Source organism: Dendropsophus ebraccatus, chromosome 1 (genome assembly GCF_027789765.1).
Source record: "Dendropsophus ebraccatus isolate aDenEbr1 chromosome 1, aDenEbr1.pat, whole genome shotgun sequence".
Taxonomy (NCBI): Eukaryota; Metazoa; Chordata; class Amphibia; order Anura; family Hylidae; genus Dendropsophus; species Dendropsophus ebraccatus.
The window spans coordinates 173,464,775-173,487,789 of record NC_091454.1 but is presented as its reverse complement, the minus strand read 5'-3'; the positions used below and the strand labels follow the sequence as shown (position 1 = coordinate 173,487,789).

The following is a 23,015-nucleotide window of genomic DNA, read 5'->3' as shown; positions in this document are numbered from 1 at the left end:
GCAATGACAGCCATTATTTTTCCATAACATATGCTGCGAAACCAGAAAAAAATCATTTGCGCTGTCAAATTGAAAAAAAAAAAAAGGAATTTGTTTTGATTTCGGGGAGTTTTGAATTTACGCCGTCCGCCCTATGGTAAAACTGACTTGTTATGCATGTTCCTCAAGTCGTTACTATTACAATGATATGTATCATGTATAACTTTTATATTATCTGATGGCTTGTAAAAAATTCAAACCATTGTTAACAAATATATGTTCCTTAAAACTGCTCTATTTCCATGCTTACAGAGCTTTTATCCTTTGGTCTATGGGGTTGATTGAGGTGTCATTTTTTGCACCATGACATGTACTTTCTATCAGTACCTTGATTGCGCATATGAGACTTTTCGATCACTTTTTATAAAATGTTTTCTGGATTTGATGCGACAAATAATGCGCAATTTAGCACTTTGGAATTTTTTTGCGCTTACGCCGTTTACTGTGCAAGATCAGGAATGTGATTAATTAATAGTTCAGGCGATTATGCGCGCTGCAATACTAAATATGTTTATTTATTTGTTTATTTATTTATTTATATTTATAAAATAGGAAAACATTTTTACTTTTATTTTAACTTTAACTAGGAGTCCCTCTGGGGGACTTGTATATACACAGCACTGATCTCTCATAGAGATCAATGCTGTGTATATACACAGCAAAGATCGATCAGATCGGTGATAGATTGCTATGGCCTGATTGCTATTGCCGATCCGGGATCAGCGTCAAACTGAACGATCAAAGAAACAATCATCGGCTGATTTTTTTCCTTTCAACCTGCGTAAAAATAATCGGATGCCGACTGCGCATCTCTATGTGTGATAGTGATGTGGGGCCAACAATTGATGACTGTATAACAAATAGTACACTTTAACAGACCTACCCATGATCCCTGGTGTCGCCTAGCTGCTGCCTGCTGTCCGCACCTGCTGTTGAACTTCAGAGCTGCTCTCTAAAGTGTCAGGCTGCTCAGAGACTGTAACTTCAGAGACAGTCTCTGAAGTCCTATCCGCAGCTATAGACAGCGGGCAGAAACTACAAGAACACCAGGGAGCATGGTGAGTTATGTATAAGGTTTATTTTTTTTTACACTTAAGGCAAGGGCTGCACAGACATCGCTAGTTGAAAACAGTTTTCTTCTAAATCAGTAAACCCTTTTGAATGACATGCAGCAGCCGTCAGGACCCATTTGTCTAATTGACCAGTTACCTGCATACAAGGAAACAGCTATGGAAGCAAGCAACTAAGTACTTATCCTGAAATGAAGGTTAAACTAGGTGAAGCTTTTAACTCTTCAAGTGTGTGGTGGAATAGGTTCTGGTTGTTCAAGTTTGATTTTTCCCTTTAATAATGAATGTGTTACTCACAGATTTTATAGGAAAGTATTATTGTAATGCAGAGAACGTCATGATGTTACTCCCAAGGTTATGATTTTAAGACATCTTCATTCATTTCCATTAATATATTAATGGAGGTTAAGTAGATTCATGTGTTTACATGGGCAGTGTAAGTCTGTAGTGTAGATGAGAACTATATTAAATGCAAATAAATGTATTGACATTGGTATTTTAGTAGGGAGTTCATTGTTATGCAGGGAACTAGCAAAAAAAAAAAATCCTCTCTCTTCCCCTAGTATGTTGATAATAGGAAACAATAATGGGCTCGGCACCACATGCTCAGACTTTATTTGCCTATTTAAGCAAAGGCAAAGATTCAAGAGCTTGTTTATTTAATGTGTTAGATGTTTGCATAGTGCGGCTAATTAAATACTTGAGATTTGCTAATACTCAAATATGAGGGAATATAATAAAATTAGTCTTCATTGCTCTAAAATTAAGCATTACAGCAATGAGGTCTTGTTCTGATATCATTGTCTGCTTAAAGATATTCATACATCTGTGAAGCCTTCTAGAAAGATTCTATGATAAAACAACACAAATAGAATTTGCTATGCATTGCTGCACACAATGTCCCTGCCTAAAAGCAAGCACAGGTTAATGTTTGTGCTCTGGCACTTCTAACAAAATGAAAAGCAAAGCATAATCTATTATCATTTTTCTTTCTTTCTATCTGTGCATCTTCCTTCAATTACATCAGATTTTGGTTCCTATCTAGCTAAACAATGCACTTATTATATTAAATTCAAAATGATAATCAAAGACAGTATAACAATTAAATATGAAAGGGAAACACCCCCAGACTTGCTAATGAATCACTAGGAGATTGATGTTTATAAGGTGATGCATGTATTTTCTGATTGTTTACTAGCAGCCTCAGAGGAGCACCCCTGGTTCTGCACACTGGAAGCACTACTTACAATTGAGAAAGTGTTTATAGGTATCAAAAACTGTCATTACTTAGCCTCAGAAACAGGAAGATTACTAAACAGTTGCGTAGCTACCATAGAGGCAGGGTAGGCAGTTCCTATGGGGCCCATGCAGGAGGGGGGTCCTGGGATGCACAGGGAAGATAAGAGTCTCCTGTGTCCATGTGTTTAACCCCTTTTGTACTGAAATGTGTAAGTGAACCAGTGTTCACTTACATGCTGCAACATGAAAAACGGTTAATATGCAGAGGACAAGGAGATCTTTTCTTCACTTCTCTGATAACCCCTAACCTCTGTTCTCCGGCTGCTGCAATCAAGTAGTAAATTATGCCAGAGGTCAGGGGTTATCAGTGCAGAAGCAGGGAAGCAGAGATCTCCTTGTCTTCCTTTTTAACTGTGTTTTTTTTTTTTTGTGTTCCAGCATGTAAGTGAACTTTGGGTCACTTACACACTGCAGTACATAAGAGGTTAGGCAGAAGGTAGTCTGCTCCTGCACCTTTGTATGTAACCATAAGGGCTCCTAATGGGCCCTTATAGTTAAATATAGTAGACTGACAGAGCAAGAAGCCATTGGCTCTCTGCTCTGCCAGTCACTTTTTTAGCTGCTTCTGCCTCTGGTCATAAGAGATTTTTGTTTGTGGCCACATCACCAAGCCTAATATATATATATATATATATATATATATATATATATTCAGTACTTTGTGCTGTGTGTCGACGGGAGGGGGGGTGGGCTGTACAGTCTCTTGCTATGGGGCCCCATGAATCCTGGCTATGCCCCTGTTACTAGACATCAGTGCATTATGGAACCTATCCACTTTGGACAATGCCATTTTGTTAGAAGGGTGCTATGATGAGGAATTGTCACAGGGACTCCCAATGATCAGCTACAATCTGTTAAGTGTGATATTACTATAGTACCAATGAAACATTACACATTTGTGTATTCAATAGCTGATAAAGCACGGAAGAGTGAAACACGTGTTGGGCGGTTTCAAGGGTCCCAGGGATACTGGTGAAGTAAGGCAATAGTGATAATGTGTTTTCCTTATATTCTTTTTTGCAAAATGTATTATGTATTTGCCCTCTGGTCTCTCTTTACCTTTTGGGTTTTTTTTTTTTGTCAGGTCCGCTTAACACTTCAGGGGATCAAAGGGAACTACAGTGGACCAGGAAGGGACCGGGGTAGGTAAGTATAGGATATTTTTCTATTTTTCTTTAGCGCCTCCCCCTCCCCTTACTAGACTTTTAGTTGGAAAAAAATCTGTATGGATTTTCATATTAAATGCCCATATTCTTTTATGTAGTTCAGAAGTGATTAGTATATTTCATTGTTTTATAAGTAAACTCTCTGGCAACATGAACAAATTGCTATGATAAAGTGCACTATTATCATATTTAACGGCCACACAATTTTCAGTAAATGAAAGAGAAATACTAATTGGCTAAATACCTATTATGCTCTTGAAATGAACTGTGTAGATACAGAAGTTGACTGATAGGTGATTCTAAGGTAAAAACTAAGATAACGTGAACACAGACAAGCTAATAAAAAGCTATGGCATAATATAATTATACAAATTAATACACTTACTTTATTTATTATACAATAAAAACCTTTTACAACCTGTGCTGAAAACACTGTAAAGAGATGGAAAGGCATTCAAAGTCATTATCGTTAATAGAGAAAATGAGACTTCTGGTTTGCTTGTTGGTGTGTCATATCATGATACCAAAAGCAGAATGAACTTTTAAAAAATTTGGAAATATCTCAAAACCTGAGGCTCATTTTTTAGAACACAGGTGTCAAACCTGTGACCCTCTAGCTGTTGCAGAACTACAATTCCCATCATGTCTGGATAGCCAAAAGCAAAGCTTTGGTTTTTCAGGTATGACGGGAATTGTAGTTTTGTAGCAGCTTGACGGCTTAAACCGTGCCTGTCATTTGAAGAAAAAAAACTTTTACCATTTCTCAGAGACATGCCAAAAGTTTGATTTGTCATGGTCTGAGTGGCCACCACTAGAGATGAGCGAACCTTCGGACTTTTGGTCCGACGGCATCTTCGCTCCATTACTATGCCTGCGATCCCGGGAGCGTAGTTGTGCTATCGGGAATCTGCGGAAAGGATCTTCCAGGGAATTCAAGATACCGAAAGTCCGAAAGTTCCGCTCACCTCTAGTCACCACCCCCGACGATCTCTAAAATGAGCTGTGAGAAATCCATTGTCCTGCAGTTTACTCCATGACTTGGTATGAGCTCCCCCTCACTGCACATGTTAACCCTATTATAGGCCTATACAGCTCCTCTAGTGAAATGAGACAGAAAAGGCAGTGAGTCCAACTTGTTTTAGAGATCATAGGGGTATAAACTTTCAGACCCTGACTAATCAATATTTTTCAAATATGCAAAAGAACACTGCAGAGACACAATCACATGTCTCAACGTCAGTGAACTAGCCAGACCTTCCCTCCGGGAAGGAACAACCAAGCCAAAGCGTTCTCCAGTCAAGGAAACCACCTCAGCAAGGTATCCATCCACAGACAGCTGTTTCAGGGTTTTTGCCCCTCATCAGTGTGGAGTAGGATTCTTGCTAGTGGGAGCAATGACTAGTAAGTGCATGCAAAAGGACGCTGGTTGACCTAGCCAGAAACATAATCCACACTGATGAGGGGCAAAAACCCCGAAACAGCTGTCTGTGGATGGATACCTTGCTGAGGTGGTTTCCTTGACTGGAGAACGCTTTGGATTGGTTGTTCCTTCCCGGAGAGAAGGTCTGGCTTGTTCACTGACGTCGAGACATGTGATGGTGTCTCTGCAGTGTTCTTTTGCATATTCGATTTCCCAGGGGGCAATGTTCTAGAATACACTGACGTTGAGACACGTGATGGTGTCACTGCAGTGTTTTGGTTGATCTTCCTGAGGTCAACCAGCGTCCTTTTAATCAATATTTTTGACATGTCTCTGCAAAATTTCAAGGGGACACTATGTGGGGATTTATGAAGACCGGTGTATAAGTCTTCCATGTCAGAATTCTTTAAGAGACGCACACCTCTCAGTGAATCCGGCCCGCCAGGCGCCTGAACCCGCGCACCCAGCAGGTGTAGATTTGGATCATGATTTATGCCTGCGAGCAAGCGTTCTGCACCACCACAGAATCGTAAATGTCCCCCTATAAGTTCATGGATGATCAGAGTGACAAGCGAAGTTCTTTAACCCCTAGATGACCTAGGAAATACCAGTACGTCCTGGAAGTCTGTGCCCAGATGACCCTGGACGTACCGGTACGTCCTGAGCTATGAAGCGCTCCGGAGCTGAGCGCGCTTCATAGCAGGTGGGGGCCGGCTGCAATCAGCAGCAGGCACCTCACTGTCAATGACACCCTGCAGCGATGGCGCAGCAGCGTGACATTAACTCCTTAAAGGGCCGCGGCATTTAAGTGTAAGTGACAAAGGGAGTCCCCTGTAACTTACCGATCGGGACCCCCGCAGTGTGACTGCGGGGGTCCCGATTGTTAAAGCGGAACGCAGGAGGTCTCTCACCTTCCTCTGTGCAGTCCGATCGGCGATCTGCTTACTGAGCCTGGCTCAGTGAGCAGAGCACCGATAACACTGATCAATGCTATGCCTGTGGCATAGCAATGATCAGTGTATAAAATGTCCCAAAGTGACTTAAAATGTATTAAAAAAAAAGTTAAAATCACTAACACAATACCCCAAAACCCCTCCCCCAATAAAAGTTTAAATCAGCCCCCCTTTCCCATTATATAAATAAAACATGTAAAATGTAAACATGTAAAATGAATAAACAAATAAACATGTGTATCAGAAGACCTGCACGTGGTACATGAGGCAATATGGTTTGGCCAAATTATATACTAACTTCTGATGTTGGTTTTAAATGTTTAAATGCTTCTTCTTGTGTTGCTTGGCGTCCTCTTTTTCCGCCGGTGGCGCCTGCGGGGTCCGGGGGGGCCCTTTAGGGTCTGGTCCTGTGACAATGGGGTTGCAGGGCCATTCCGTGGCCCCCTTTCTCTACTTGCGCACGTTTTGCGGGGATTGTGGTTGCTGACCGGCACAGTGATGTTTTTTGGTTAGGGACTCATGTGTATCAGAAGACCTGCACATGGTACATGAGGCAATATGGTTTGACCAAATTATATACTAACTTCTGATGTTGGTTTTAAATGTAGCTGAATAAGCTTTCGTGTCAGCCATGGGTGCGATGTGCAGCCATTTCTGTCTTTTTGGCTTGTGCATATTTTATGTATTCTGTCCCTTTTTTCATTGTGGCTAGCACTCGTGCTTTGTAAGACCCATGTGATCCAAATTAGCGGGAAGCACCTGTGTACATAAGGGGAGGATCTCCTAGTATTCTCCCATTCTACCTGCAGAGGAATGGAGAGAGAGGTAAGAGCTTCTTCACACTTGTGTTGCTTGGCGTCCACTTTTTCCGCCGGGGGGGCCCTTTAGGGTCTGGTCCTGTGACAATGGGGTTGCAGGGCCATTCCGTGGCCCCCTTTCTCTGCTTGCACACGTTTTGCGAGATTGTGGTCGCTGACCGGCACAGTGATGTTTTTTGGTTAGGGACTCATGTGTATCAGAAGACCTGCACGTGGAACATGAGGCAATATGGTTTGGCCAAATTATATACTAACTTCTGATGTTGGTTTTAAATGTAGCTGAATAAGCTTTCGTGTCAGCCATGGGTGCGATGTGCAGCCATTTCTGTCTTTTTGGCTTGTGCATATTTTATGTATTCTGTCCCTTTTTTCATTGTGGCTAGCACTCGTGCTTTGCAAGACCCATGTGATCCAAATTAGCGGGAAGCACCTGTGTTCATAAGGGGAGGATCTCCTAGTATTCTCCCATTCTACCTGCAGAGGAATGGAGAGAGAGGTAAGAGCTTCTTCACACTTGTGTTGCTTGGCGTCCTCTTTTTCCGCCGGTGGCGCCTGCGGGGTCCGGGGGGGCCCTTTAGGGTCTGGTCCTGTGACAATGGGGTTGCAGGGCCATTCCATGGCCCCCTTTCTCTGCCTGCGCACGTTTTGCGGGGATTGTGGTCGCTGACTGGCACAGTGATGTTTTTTGGTTAGGGACTCATGTGTATCAGAAGACCTGCACGTGGTACATGAGGCAATATGGTTTGGCCAAATTATATAATAACTTCTGATGTTGGTTTTAAATGTAGCTGAATAAGCTTTTGTGTCAGCTATGGGTGCGATGTGCCGCCATTTCTGTCTTTTTGGCTTGTGCATATAATATACTGTAGCATGCATAATTGTCCGATCTATTAAAATATAACAAGCTTCATTGCGAACGACGAAGGTGTAGACGAAAAGAGGGAAAAATGCGCGGATTACCGACTTTATTTTACATTATATATATAAAAAAAATTATAAAAAGTGATCGAAACGTCCCATCTTCACAAATATGGTATTAATAAAAACTGGAGATCATGGCGGAAAAAATGACACCCCATTGAGCTCCGTAGGTGAAAAAATAAAACTGTTATAAGCGTAACAATAGACCCATTTTATTAATAATTATTTGCCACAGAAAAGGATTTCATAAAAAAATATATATATAACATTAGAGAATCTGTGTAACCTTCATATGGTTGTGTTAGGGCTGACCTAAAGAGTAATAGTATCATGTCGCTTTTACCATACAGTGCCTTATGTAGACACAGGAACCCCCTAAATGTTACCATATTGCATTCTTTTTTACGATTTCACCTATTTATATCTTCATAAATAATATATTTGGGATATCGTCATACATGTTATGGTAAAATCAAAGACGCCATTACATAGTACAACTATTCCTGAAGCAAACAAGCCAATACATGACCTTGTAGATAGAAAACGGAGAGTGCTAGAGGTCTTAGAAGGGGGGGGGGAACAAAAGCGAAAAGATCAAAATTTGCGTGGTCCACTGGGTCATTTTGGGCCTGGTCCTCAAAGGGTTAATCCTAGTCTCAATCCAATAACAAAGGTTGTTCCATACTAGAATGCACACATGGCAGGAAGGTAATCCACTGCCACCAAGGACACCACTATGGTGTCCTCCAATGGAAGTGGTGTGGTGGTCACATACACCCAACCACTGATATCAGCTGTCGCATGCCATACATACAGAAAGAGACTGCTGAAGCCAGTGATTGGATGCAATGTCAAGTGCATGAAGTATGTAATATCAATGCAGCACTAATGGAAAGGGACACTGGAGAAGTGGCTGTTCTGGAGTGGCAGAGAACAACATTTTTTTTTTTTTTTTTTTTTTTTTTAGATAGTTTTAGTATGGAGTATTGGAGAATTTGACTTCCCCTAACCTCCCTGTCACTGATATGCTTCGACTTGGGGGATGTTTAAAAGTAAGTTTGTAGCTACATATGTATTTTATCGAAATTACTAACACACATTTTACAAGTTCACCAAACGTAAGGTATGGAAATAAATAAGTAAAATGTAGTGTACATAAAATATAGAGAACAAAAACAGATGCAGACATAAACATTCCATTGTGTAAGTGATGTCTAGAGGGAGGCATTATGTGTTTGTGCGTGTTTCATTAAGATTGAACATTTCGAGTGCCCGTGATGTGTGGTAAACCATAGCAGGGCTGACATCTGCTCCTTTCCACTGACTGACTGAACACTGACATGCACTTCCATTGGACCAGTGGTTCTCATGATGCTCAATTCTCTTAGAGACTCTGAAGGCGGTATTTTAGAGATCATTATTTCTACAATTTCAATCAAGGGAAAATGGTTAGCGCTCTTTTAATTATCGTGAGGATGCATAAATCAAACACTGTCTTCTCAAAAGGGAATTTCATTTTCCAAAGGGCAAGCAAATCAATTTTACCAGGCTTAGTTTTCAGACAGCATATGTGTAGGGCTCGAAGGACATACATCTGATTGGGGTGAAGGCTAGTCTTCAGATGGGTCTCTTTAAATAGGTACAGGCATGATTAAGATAAAGACATAACATACAGTATAGTATATAGAACTACTTAAAAGTATGTTAATGTTATTATTTTTATAGATTAAAGAAAATTAAAGGGATTTTACAATCCTTAACCCTTTGAGGACCAGGCCCAAAATGACCCAGTGGACCGCGCAAATTTTGATCTTGGTGCTTTCATTTTTCCCTCCTCCCCTTCTAAGAGCTCTAGCACTCTCAGTTTTCTATCTACAAGCCATGTAAGTGCTTGTTTTTTACAGGAATAGTTGTACTTTGTAATGGCGTCATTCATTTTACCATAACATGTATGATGGAATTCCAAATATATTATTTATGAAGATATAAATTGGTGAAATCGCAAAAAAGAATGCAATATGGTAACGTTTGGGGGGTTCCTGTGTCTACGTAATGCACTATATGGTAAAAGCGACATGATACCATTACTCTATAGGTCAGTACGAACACAACCATATGCAGGTTTACGCAGATTCTCTAATGTTATATATTTTTTTTAAATGAAATTCTTTTTTTTGGCAATTAATTATAAATAAAATGGGACTATTGTGACGCTTATAACGGTTTTATTTTTTCACCTACGGGGCTGTATGGGGTGTCATTTTTTCCGCCATGATCTCTAGTTTTTATTAATACCATATTTGTGAAGATCGGACGTTTTGATCACTTTTTATTAATTTTTTTATATATATAATGTAACATAAAATCGGTAATTCGCGCACTTTTTTCCCTCTTTTCGTGTACGCCGTTTACCGTTCGCAATGACGCTTGTTATATTTTAATAGATCGGACAATTACGCACGCTACGGTATATTATATGTTTATCTATTTATTTATTTTTATATGTTTTATTTATATAATGGGAAAGGGGGGTGATTTAGACTTTTATTGGGGGAGGGGTTTTGGGGTAGTGTGTTAGTGTTTTTAACTTTTTTTTTTTTACACATTTGAAGTCCCTTTGGGGGACTTTTACATTCACTACTTGGATTTTTACACTGATGATTGCTATGCCATAGGCATAGCATTGATCAGTGTTATCGGCGATCTGCTCATTGAGCCTGCCTGTGCAGGCTCAGTGACCAGAGCGCCGATCGGACCGCACGGAGGCAGGTGAGAGAGCTCCGGCGGCCCGTTTTACCGATCGGGACCCCCGCAGTCACACTGCGGGGGTCCCGATCGGTAGGTGACAGGGGACTCCCCCTGTCACTTACACTTAAACGCCGCGGCGTTTAAGGAGTTAATGACACGCGGCAGCGCGATCGCTGCAGCGTGTCATTGCCGGTGAGGTCCCGGCTGCTGATTGCAGCCGGCCCCCACCTGCTATGAAGCGCGCTCCGCTCCGGAGCACGCTTCATAGCGGGAGATACACCCAGGGCGTACAGTTACGCCCTAGGTCGTCTGGGGACAGACTTCCATGGCGTAACTATACGCCCTGGGTCGTCTAAGGGTTAAAAAAAATTGTACTTTAGCAGGGAAGTACAGGACAAAAACAAAACAAAAAACATTCACTACTAGTCCTGAGCCATTTGCACTACCCAGGAGAAGTGCCTTGGTGATATCACCCAGTAATCGGCTGCAGCATGCCACAGTGTATGGTGACATCCCAGGGATACTCCTCCAAGGAAGTCCTGCGTGGTGGCATGGAACTGGGTGTAGGTGTTTTTTTTTTAAATTATTTTTGTCTCCTGCCCTTCCCTGCTAGCCAACTGTTTGTTGAATAGGGCAGAAAACATATTTAAAGTGGATAAATAAAGTGAATGCTGAATACAGTATGTATAAAGCTTTAGCAGTTCTACTGGGTTTGACCTTTATTTCTGACTAGAAAATGTACCCGGCGCTGCCCGGGTATAAAGTGTCAGTGTGTTAATTAGATTTGTTCTAAGGTGCCCAGGAGGCCAAGCTAAAGGTATTGTTTCATCTGAGTTAATCAGTGGAATTAGTGTATACCTGTAGTGCATAGTTGGAGGGGTTCTGTATACCCACAATGTATAGTTTTTAGGGGTCTCGCATATCTGTAGTGCATAGTTGGGGGGCTGTATACCTATAGTGTATAGTTGAGGGAGGTCCTGTATACCTGCAGTGTACAGTTGGTGAATGTCCTGTATACCTGTGCTGTATAGTTCGGGGGTCCTGTATACCTGTAGTATATAGTTGGTGCTGTATACCTGTAATGTATAGTTGGTGGAGGTCTTGTATACCTGTAGTTTATAGTTCGGGGGTCCTGTATACCTGTAGTATATAGTTGGTGCTGTATACCTGTAATGTATAGTTGGTGGAGGTCTTGTATACCTGTAGTTTATAGTTCGGGGGTCCTGTATACCTGTAGTATATAGTTGGTGCTGTATACCTGTAATGTATAGTTGGTGGAGGTCTTGTATACCTGTAGTTTATAGTTTGAGGGTCCTGGATACCTGTAGTGTATAATTGGTGGAGGTCTTGTATACCTGTAGTATATAGTTCGGGGGTCCTGTATACCTGTAGTAAATAGTTTGAGGGTCCTGTATAACTATAGTATAGAGTTGGTGGAGGTCCTGTATACCTGTAGTGTATAGTTTGGGGTCCTATATACCTGAAGTATATAGCTGGTGGAGTTCCTGTATACCTATAGTATATTTGGGGTCCTGTATACTTGTAGTATAGAGTTGGTGAAGGTGCTGTATACCTGTATTATAGAGTTGGTGTAGGTCCTGTATACCTGTAGTGTATGGTTTTGAGGTCCTGTATACCTGTAGTGTATAGTTTGGGGTCCTATATACCTGTAGTATATAGTTGGTGGAGTTCCTGTATTCCTGTAGTGTATAGTTTTGGGGTCCTGTATACCTGTAGTGTATAGTTTGGGGTCCTTTATACCTGTAGTGTAAAGTTTGGGGTCCTGTATACCTGTAGTATATAGTTTTGTGGAGGTCCCTTGCACTTGTAGTGTATAGTTTTGGGGTCCTGTATGCCTGTAGTGTCCTGTATACCTGCAGGGTTGTATTTACCCGTATGGCAGTGTTATTCAGTCACAGTGTGTCGGTATTGGTCATGTCTGGTATGGGGTGTTATCCAGTCACAGTATGGCGGTATTGGTCAGGTCTGGTGTGGCGGTGTTATTCAGTCACGGTATGGTGGTATTGGTCAGGTCTGGTATAGTGGTGTTATCCAGTCACAGTATGGCAGTATTGGTCAGGTCTGATATGATGGTGTTATCCAGTCACAGTATGGTGGTATTGGTCAGGACTGGTGTGGCGGTGTTACCCAGTCACAGTTTGCAGGTATTGGTCAGGTCTGGTATGGCAGTGTTATCCAGTCACAGTATGGCGGTATTGGTCAGGTCTGGTATGGCAGTGTTATCCAGTCACAGTATGGCGGTATTGGTCAGGTCTGGTATGACAGTGTTATCCAGCACAGTATAGCGGTATTGGTCAGGTCTGGTGTGGCGGTGTTATCCATTCACAGTATGGCGGTATTGGTCAGGTCTGGTATGACAGTGTTATCCAGTCACAGTATGGCGGTATTGGTCAGGTCTGGTGTGGCAGTGTTATCCAGTCACAGTATGGCGGTATTGTTCAGGTCTGGTATGGCAGTGTTATCCAGTCACAGTATGTTGGTATCAGGTCTGGTATAGCAGTGTTATCCAGTCACAGTGTGGCGGTATTGGTCAGGTCTGGTGTGGCAGTGTTATCCAGTCACAGTATGGCGGTATTGGTCAGGTCTGGTGTGGCGGTGTTATCCAGTCACAGTATGGCGGTATTGGTCAGGTCTGGTATGGAGGTGTTATTCAGTCACAGTATGGCGGTATTGGTCAGGTCTGGCAGTGTTGTCCAGTCACAGTATGGCGGTATTGGTCAGGTCTGGCAGTGTTGTCCAGTCACAGTATGGCGGTATTGGTCAGGTCTGGCAGTGTTGTCCAGTCACAGTATGGTGGTATTGGTCAGGTCTGGTATGACAGTGTTATCCAGCACAGTATGGCGGTATTGGTCAGGTCTGGTGTAGCAGTGTTACCCAGTCACAGTTTGGTATACCTGTTGAGCCCTGTATATACATGTACTGTATGGATGGAGTAGGGGGTCCTGTATATACATGTACTGCATAGATGGAGTAGGGGGTCTACCAGTTATTACTGTGGATGTTGTGAGGCAGCTTCCCTAGCAACCATTGCTCCCTGTGAAAATGAAAGCAGTAATCCTATTGGTTGCTAAGGCTCCATCTGCTGTGTCTACTGCAGCTAATTATATCACCTGTGTTTGCAGTGAGGAGATTTTCCCATTCATCTCTATGGGGCGCCTCTCTTTCCCCTCCCCCTCCCCTCCTGTACATCTGGCGGGGACGGGACCTTCGCAATAACCTTCCTGGGCACTTAATGTATCTGTGTGCCAAATTTGGGGTCAAACGGTTCAGGCGTTTGGAAGTCTATAGAGGACAGACAGACAGACAGAAGGACAGACAGACAGACAGACTTTGATTTTTATGATATAGATTATCTTAAATCTTGAATCAGTAAACTGAAAATACATGGAGAAGAGGGGGCACTAGAACAAAGATCAAAATTGTCTCCCTATTATTGTGCTGCATTGGGCTATCCTTAACAAAAGGGCCTAGTGTTTGCTACTGTACGTCCTTGACACCAAGTTTGTGGCAAGTATCCTTGGAGAATGAGGTTCTTTACCTGTTCTCACCAACCAGTGGAAAATGTGGAAGGGTTAACCATACACAAGTCTGCTCTACTCTGTAAAGCTATGTTCAAACTTTTTTTTTTTTTTTTTGCAGTTTCATGGCCGTTTTTTGGACAGTAGTTATTTTGGTGCCAAAACGCTGTCAAATGACAAACATAAATTGCATAAAACTGAAGCATTTTGCCACCAAAATGATGGCCGCCCAAAAGAAAATGGCCATAAAATGATGCTATGTGAACATATTCTAATGTTACGACAGGAGCAGTGGATCCAATGAACCACCGCTAGCAATGGTATAAGCCACACCAAGTATAAGAGTCTAAGAGGTCGCTGGATTTCACCAGAGCCCACCAAAAGGTGGTTTGGACTTGTTGTGGCAGGTAACCCCCAGGTCATTTCCCCTGGCATGACTTGCTAGCGAAGGAAGGCAAAGGTGCAGCTGGTAATATGTAGCCAGCAGGCAGGGCCACAACAGCACACATGGCAGGAAGCAGGGCTAGAACCACAAGCAGCAGTAACAGATGCAGGAATCATGGGCAGGAATCATGGGCAGCTAGGACCACTAACAATGGAAGCATGCACAGGCTCCAGGGGGGGGGGGTCAGGCAGGTTCACACAGTTATAGGGGAGTGCTAGGGAGCAGGGACCAATTAGGAGAGCACTGACCCTTTAAATGTCATCAAGCTGGAGCACGCACACTCTAGGGGGTGGGAACACACGTCGGCAATGGGAAGGAACAGCAGGAATGTGGCCAGGTGAGTGACTGTTTGGGGGGCGTATAGTGAGGTACAGGTGAAAAGAATACATACATATCAACATTTTTGCTATGGTTATCCAATGTTTCTTTGACTCTAAATATAAGGTATCATAGCATACCCCATCTTCCAGTGCCCAGGCGTGGAGCTCTCTAATCCAGGTGTAGAGAGTATACAGAGAGTGTAGAGAGTAGCTAGATCGCAGGTGGTTAATTTCTGTTAACTACAGCTTGCTCAAGTTAAAGGGTCAAGTATTCTAGAATAGCAAATTTCCTTGAAATTCACCCGTATTTGTTAGACAAAATTGTTAAAAAATAACAAAAAGTATAGTATGTAAAATAAATTAATTAATTAACTATTAAATATACATAAACTATAAAAAAAAATCCATCTGGCCCCATTGTCACCATACTGAGATGGCTACTCTCTGAAGTACACAGCCTAAATTTTGCCAAGAATCTTTTTTGGAGATAATCAATGGATGCTTAAGTGATCTAACAAAAGGCATTGAGACAGAACAGCCTAACATTATACATTTTGCTTCGAAAGTGGAATGAGGGAGAAAAGAAAAAAAATTATTTGGATGTGATCTAAAAATCTGCTGGAAACAATTAGCACTATTTAGAGTAAAATACGTCAGGTGGCACCCAGGAGAGCCGGTGTTTTATAGAACAAAGTTTTCCGTGTGGTCCCTCTTCTGCAGTGCAATAGCGAGTTGACTGTGCGGAGAAAATGATAAAGGTTTCTCTAGGGGAATATACAAAGGGAAGGATGAAACTCAATGTGAAATAATTTGGCTGAGTCAAGTTTCATTATTCCAGAGGGACTAATGCAGCTACTTCAGTTTTGAAGCATTAACTATTCGGCACAGGCTACTTTTCCAAATATCCCTTCAGGATCACCCAGTAGGGACTGTGATGGAAAGGACAGTCATTCTTTTAATTACCAAATCATTTAATGTTCTGCTACACTTTCTCAAACATACGGGATTCTTCTCAAACATATGCACTTATAAAACAGATTAGGCCTGAGAGATCTTAGGCTGCTCCATATGGCTTCTTCTAGCACAGAAAGCTCTAAGGGGCCAGGCATTTATAAGGTGTCAGAGCTGGCGTCATTTATGTTTACTCTTTTTGTCTTACACTTTAATGCCTTCCAGTATAATATAATGGCTTTTAGTGTCACACAGTCATCTGGGGATTTGTTGTGCAGCTGAGGCAAACGTCGGGTAAGAGAATCTGCTTTTAGATACTTACTCAAAAGATAACATGACGCATAACACTCCTACACAACACCCTTCACATATACCATCAGCGAACATAGAAATGCAGTGTAAAACATTTCTTTTTATTAGGGTATGATAGAGGAGAACCTATATTTATGAAGGATGTATTTATTTGTATAGCATATAGCAGAATGACCCCAAAAATCCCGCCAAGGTCATTATAAACTATCTTTAATGTAAAGGAGAACAAGGAGTCCTGGAAGTGATATGTTCTCCCACATGCCCCCTGATCTCTTTTCGGATCTCAACCCATCTTTCTGGGATTACATGAAGAGACAGAAAGACTCGAGCAGCGACATTTACAGAAAATCTGTGGTTAGTTGTACAGAATGTTTGGAACAACCTCTGTGCTGCGTTCCTTCAAAAACCTGTACAAGTATCCCCAGAAGAACTGATATTGTTTAACCCCCTCCTGCCACTGGGCAGTAAGTTATTGTCGCTGCAGCATCAGGCATAGGCATATTAGCTGCGCCTGTGTCATCCGCGGTGGGTCTCGGCTATAAGTGATAGCCTGAGACCCGCCGAAACTCTCAGCACCAGAGCCACTGGCGCCACCGGACTACTCAATCTTCACCCCTATGTGTATTTTTATGTTTATCCTGCTTTAGTTAACTTTATTTCTTACAGGTATTTAACACATAAGGAATCAGATTTTTCTTTAAACATGTGGGGAAAAATATTTTTCTTTGCCTTATTAGACTATGTTCACACAACGTAAGTTCTGCGGGAATCATGGTCGTTGTTACAACGGCCGTGATTCCCACAGAACTTACGTAGTGCTACCTTCTGAGGGAATCCCAGCCGGAGTGTATACACATAGTACACACTCTGTCCGGGATCCCTAGCAGCGCCGTAAAAAATTGACATGACAGTTTTCTGTGGATGCAATTCATTGAATAGCGGCCGCAGAAAACCCTGTCAGTGCACACAGTGGAGAGAGGCTCCGGCCGCTCACTCCATTGTGTGCAGTGGGGAGTTCTGATGCGGGCGCGCACGGATGCTCCCGCATCAGAACTTAGCAGCGGTAAAGATCATCTGCCGGGTACTGCAGTACTGGCTGGGGTGATCTTTTCATACATAGTGTGAACATGGCCTTAGATAGGAAACTACAGCATCTAAACTAGATTCACATATGTGGTCAGTCTCCAAGTACTCTTTTAACACTCTCTCAACCTACAGTTCCACATACTGTATTTCTCAGGGTAATAATTTTATACAGCAATATGGTAATGGAAATAGAGTGTACAATATATTTTTTTTAATACAGGATACAGATAAAAATAGAGGGAGATGTTAGATTGATAAGGAGATGGGAAAAGGGTGGTAGGACATGGTTTTAATTCACTTCTATATCAATATAAGTCATAAAATAATATCATGCTTAGCATCAAATATTATCTCATTGCTATGGTAATAGCATTTAACTGTCCTTCCCCCTGTTCCAATCCTTGCCAACCAACCAATGTATTGTCACATTTGTAATCAAAAGCTTACGCACTTCTAAATTCTTATATAAGAGTAACAATAAAATTGATAATTACCCTTACCCGATAGTAGTCTGTGCTATACACATCTCTCGACATGCCAAAGTCCCCGATTTTCACAAGTAGGTTTGCTCCGACCAAGCAATTTCTGGTGGCCAGATCCCGATGAACGAAGTGCTGGGATGCTAAATACACCATTCCCGAAGCAATCTGCGTAGCAATGTGTAACATTTGGGAGAGACCAAGGTCTCCTTTAGTCTGTCTCGGTTGGCCATCAACAAGAATCATGGCATCTGGCCCATGAGCTCTGAAAAAAAAAACATAGGTTTATTATTAATAGCCAAAATTTCAAATACCAAGCTTAGGCAAAAAAGGGAACAATTGTCTGCTTTTTCTATTTAAAAAGACATCCGTTATTGTCGCAATTTAACTGACTGCAATGCAATGCATTGAAGTCAATGGGACAATTGGGACAATATTTTTTGTTGTTTCACCGTCCTTTCAACGTTTTTACAATTAAATTTAATGGACTTTTTAATTAAAGACACACCCATAGGGCAATTAGTGATCCCAAACTAGAATAATGTACCAACAGCTGTTATTACACGGACGGGCGGCCTATCCACAAAATAATGGATGTCATTTTTAAAATGATTAACGGCGAAGAAAAACGTATGAACATAGCCTTACTATGTTACTTCTAAATGACAATTATTACACCCAACTTGTTGTTATACCACAAACCTCATATACCAACTGCAACCCTAGCATACTTAGCCAAGCTGTTCTAGGCAAACATTGAGCAAAAAAATTACACAAGAATGAGCTAGGTATTTGTGCCTAATGATCATTTTTCCCCAACAACCATAAAATTTTGTGCAGGCCATAAAAAGTACCACCTGCTCAAACAAATAGCGCAGATAATACATTTCCCCCTTAGATCTTTCTTCTGGGTGGAAAAACTGCACATCCAAATTGGTGGAGCATTTTGCTTCTGTTCTACAGTGTATACTACTAGTCTCCCTGCAACATTTATTTTGCTTTGTTCCTTAAGAGTTACGTAATGGCAAATACATTTTTTAACATTATTATAGCGATCAAACATTCACTTGATCGTAGGATGCATAAATATTGCACTACTTTGTAGCATTGCATTTCTAAAGCTCTAGAAAATCCATAGCAGAGAATTGTATCTCATTGCCAATTTACTTACATATATCCCAAGGGTTCCTCTCAATCTCCAAACGAGATGCAGAAGGAGTATTTCATACAAACAGATACTCTCTAAAAACTATACAAAATCAGACAAACAGCACTAAGATATTACCAAAGACACGCTGCCTAATAAATCAAACAACAATTCCTTAACGTGTCAGCACTTTTTTTTTTACTCATTTTGTCCATAATAAACCCATTTCCCCGAGATGGAGCACATTGAAATTGCACTGAGTATACTGTACAATGCATTTAAGACATGAAACAAACTACCTTTGTCAGCAGCAACAAAACATATTGCCTCAGTCCATGTTCCGGGGACACTGCACATTCATATATGTGTTTTACTGAGAGTTTTATTCCTTAGTCTAAGTGTAATGCGCCACTTGGAAATACCAACGGTCTAAAAGTGAAATATAATACAAACGCGGAGGGTTTTCTACACTGATATATCAGTATGACTTTTGTTAACCTTGTCTTTATTTTTATTTTTTAAGCAAAAACTACATTTTATGCCATTTTTCTTTTAGCATTGAAATGACAGTCTTTAACAAAGCTATCATGTATTTATTCTAATAAACGCCTCTGGAGTGGTAATGGTGGCATCCTCTGCTAAAAATTTATTTGATAATGAGAAGCTTTCAGTAAATTCCTGCATAAAGACATCTATAAAGCATAGGCTACAAATAACTCTTGTCACAAGACTGGTGGGGGAGGAGGGGAGGCTTGCAACTCAAGGACAAAATTATGCACTTTGTCGAATTTTATTGGCTATTAAAGTCAGAGTATTCCATGTACAATATTAGAGATGAAATATCTCCTTTAGTTTTAATTCCAGATGATAAAAAATAGAGGACACTGTTTGCAACTATACAAAAAAGCAGCACCTTGAATTGTAAGGGATGGGCTATGAATACGTAAAGGAGTATGCCAGAGACTAAAAAAAAAATTGCTAAAACATTGCTTTACTTAGTAATAAAGATGTATTATCATAAATGTATAGTCTTTAATTTACTTAGCCACTTCTGTTTAGTGGCAGCAGTAATGGTGATATGGGCCATTCTGCTACCACCAATCTTTGTGTCAGGCACTGCAGAGCTGTCTAAGACATGCAGTTACTGATCTCCTGCTCTTATGAAGCACTGCCTCAAAGCCCTATACAGAGCAGGATTCTGTTCTGTAGCTAGAGATTTTAATAGAAATAAACTAGCTCTGAATAATAAAAAAAAAAAAAGTATGTAACAAATGTGACTAAGAAGCTATGGATACAATGCATGCTGCGATGCTTTGCGTACAATACAAGGGACTTCTGTTTTTTGACAGGTGTCCCAGCTCCTTTTCAAACCTGATTTGCCTGTTAAAATTGAATTTGAGATCTGACTTGGGATAAACCTCCTGAAACAAACTTCCAGAGGTTTCATCATGTCTATTGCTTGCTGTTTACTATAACTCACATACAGTGGAACCTGGTGGGATCAGGGATAGCTAACACTAAACTAGCAGCATCTTTCTCCTGACCATCACTGCCAATTTGTAATATAAATGTGTTTTCTCAGTTGTTGATATTACATAAAGTTAAAATGTAATTTTTTCCACACTTTTATAAATAAAATATACATAACAAAAAAAATAAGATTTTAAGTCTCCAAAAATCACTGCATCAGAAAGGGACTAATTTCTGATCATAGTAAATCTTTAATCTTCAACATTTCCTCAACAAGTAACATTGATACAGATATGTGATGTCAGGAACTTACCTGACCGGGATCCAGCGCCGTCCTCAGCCTCTGGGCCACGGCGCCGCCTCCCGACTTCCTCCAGAGTGACGTCGCGGATACCCGACGGCGTCCCTAGTAACCAGGGAAGCCGCGGGCTCCCTTCACTTGGATGCTGCTGCCACTCGCTCTGCAGTGCTACAGCTGTCTGTGATCAGGACTCAGGAGTCTGGACCAATGATGTTCTGGTACGGGTTCCTGGTCTAGTATTTAAAGAGCCAGCGGTCATTTACTGATCGCTGGCTATTAGGTTAACTCCCTGGTCTCAGCTTCCCTGTCTACTCCTGTGATCCCCGTTCCTAATCCCTCTGTTTTGCTCGACTTGTTATCTGACCTCCTGCTTGACTATTTGACTATCCGATTGTTTGCTGATTTTGTACCGCGTTGTCTGTTTGGTTCTGACTTGGCTTGTTCACTATCCTTTCTTGTGTTTGTTTGTCTGTCCTGTTGAGTGTTCCACATATACAGCATAGGGTATGCCTTTGTGGTTGTCCACGGCAGCCTAGGGCCGACTGAGGCACGTAAGTAGGGACAGTGGGTGGGTTCAGACTCAGGAACCACTATCTTGTTGTGTCCGTACCTTCCTGTCCTGTCATGTAACCTGTGTAAATTCACCAAACATAACAAAGTATTTTACTAAAGAAAGGTATTAAGTAGGATCATATGAATAGTCATAAACAAGAAAACAGAATTTTTACAATTGTTATTTACCATTTGTGGCATTTCCTAATCTGTATCTCCAAATGTCACTGGAACGAATTCTGTACAGATGGAAGAAATCCTGTGTTTCACATGATTTATCAGGAACTCTCACTATTTTCACTCCAGAATGATAGTAACTTAACATTACATGTGAGATAATGTCTGGTGTTGGGAGATTTGCTCCATCTGGAAAACTAATATTCACTGAAACACACAAGTGATGCTTCTGATTTGTAATTGTGTTTGTTTCACATCTTTTCTTTTCTTTTAGTTACATAAAATTATATTCTAGCTCTCTATTATTGCAATTCAACTACACTTCTCAATGATGTCAGGTTTTGCTTCACACTCTACAGATAAACCTTACCATAGTTTAAAGAACACGAAAAGAAACATAAAGTAGTTGGGTATATTGAAAAACTGGAAAACTAGAAAGTGCAGCCAAAGAAAGGCCTATGCACTCTTTAATCTCTTCTGACTCACCAGTCATGTCCACTTCACAGTTCTAAAACAGTTGTCTAGATATGCAGACATACATATGATGATTTCACATTTGACAAAGAAGCTTGCAAAAAGGCAATGGGGCTATCCAGGCCACAATCCATATGACAACCACATGATGGCAACACATACAGTATAGCCTATACATTTTACAAAAGAATTTGGTAAACCATGTTTTTTTTTCTAAACTAATCACATTTTGCGTTACTTGATGCTGTGGGATGTGGAAAGGTAAGAAAGGACACATGTTTAACTTTCTAGGGACAGGGGCTCCATTTCTATTAGAAATTTATGTATATAAATATATTAGAAATAAATATATGCTAGCCTTCCCAATGTCACAAAATATAGTTGTCAAGTTGTCAAGGGGGAGGGATTCCTATTGGTATAGGAGTGTTGGTAAGTCATACTTACCTCCCCTGATCCCCCCACAACTGCCATATCTCTCACAGTCCTCAACACTCACTGCTTTGTCCTGGTTCCTATAGCAGGTTCACTCTACAGGACCTTCCCATTTTTTTCAGTTATTGGTCAGGGTGGGTGCCTGCTATAGCCAGTATTTGGCTGAGCTGGTAGTTCCTGTGAGGTTGACAAATCAGAGGAACTAGGATGCAATTGGAGACACAGAGAGTTGGAATGACAGCAAGTGAGTAAAACTTTTTTTTATGTCACAATCCTATTGCAATTGAAAAAAAAAATCAAGTACTGGACTACTCCTTTAAATGATTGAATTTGGGCTGCCTGCAGCTATCACTAGGGAAAGCAAAGGAGCCTAGTAAACATGGATTTATTATTGACTTCAATGATAGCTGTACAAATTAATATGCAGTAAAGCCACATGGTACAAACCACTGATGTAAATGGGAAAAGTCAGAATTAGAAATTAGAGAACAAATTTCCCTATTATTCTCTTTGCTAGAAGTGAATTTCCAACTTGGCAAATCAATTTACTTAATGCAACCTAATGGCCAATGACTCATTTAGAAACACGCTGGCACGGTGGTGATGTGAAGTGTTTGTGAGCTTAGCAATAACACATCAAAGGGAAACTAGGTTGTTTACTGCAGTAACAAGAGTGCAAGTGGATGAATGTGAATAATCCTGCATACTAGTTGCAATTCTTTCCTTGAATAGGGGTTGAATGGGGAATTGAGGTGTAGGGGTCGGGGGCTGATGGGTTAGTACGGGTAACATAAGATTGTACTATATTCATTTTATTTCTAATATTCCATTTAATATATCAAATAAAAATTTCCTTCAAAATCTTCATTATATACTTCAAACACTTTTTTGCCAAA

General features: G+C 41.0%; 1 protein-coding gene across 2 annotated transcripts in view; it reads right to left on the bottom strand.

The window, feature by feature from the left end:
- The window catches only part of NTRK3 (neurotrophic receptor tyrosine kinase 3), a 480,773-nt gene that overhangs the window by 5,647 nt on the left and 452,111 nt on the right, over window positions 1-23,015 (bottom strand). The window contains exon 16 of one of the 2 annotated variants that reach the window (XM_069984884.1): window positions 17,588-17,831. In XM_069984884.1, coding sequence (XP_069840985.1) covers window positions 17,588-17,831 — 244 coding nt within the window. Of the gene's footprint in view, window positions 1-17,581; window positions 17,832-23,015 lie in introns of both variants that reach the window. The other variant, XM_069984879.1, reaches the window with a different exon arrangement.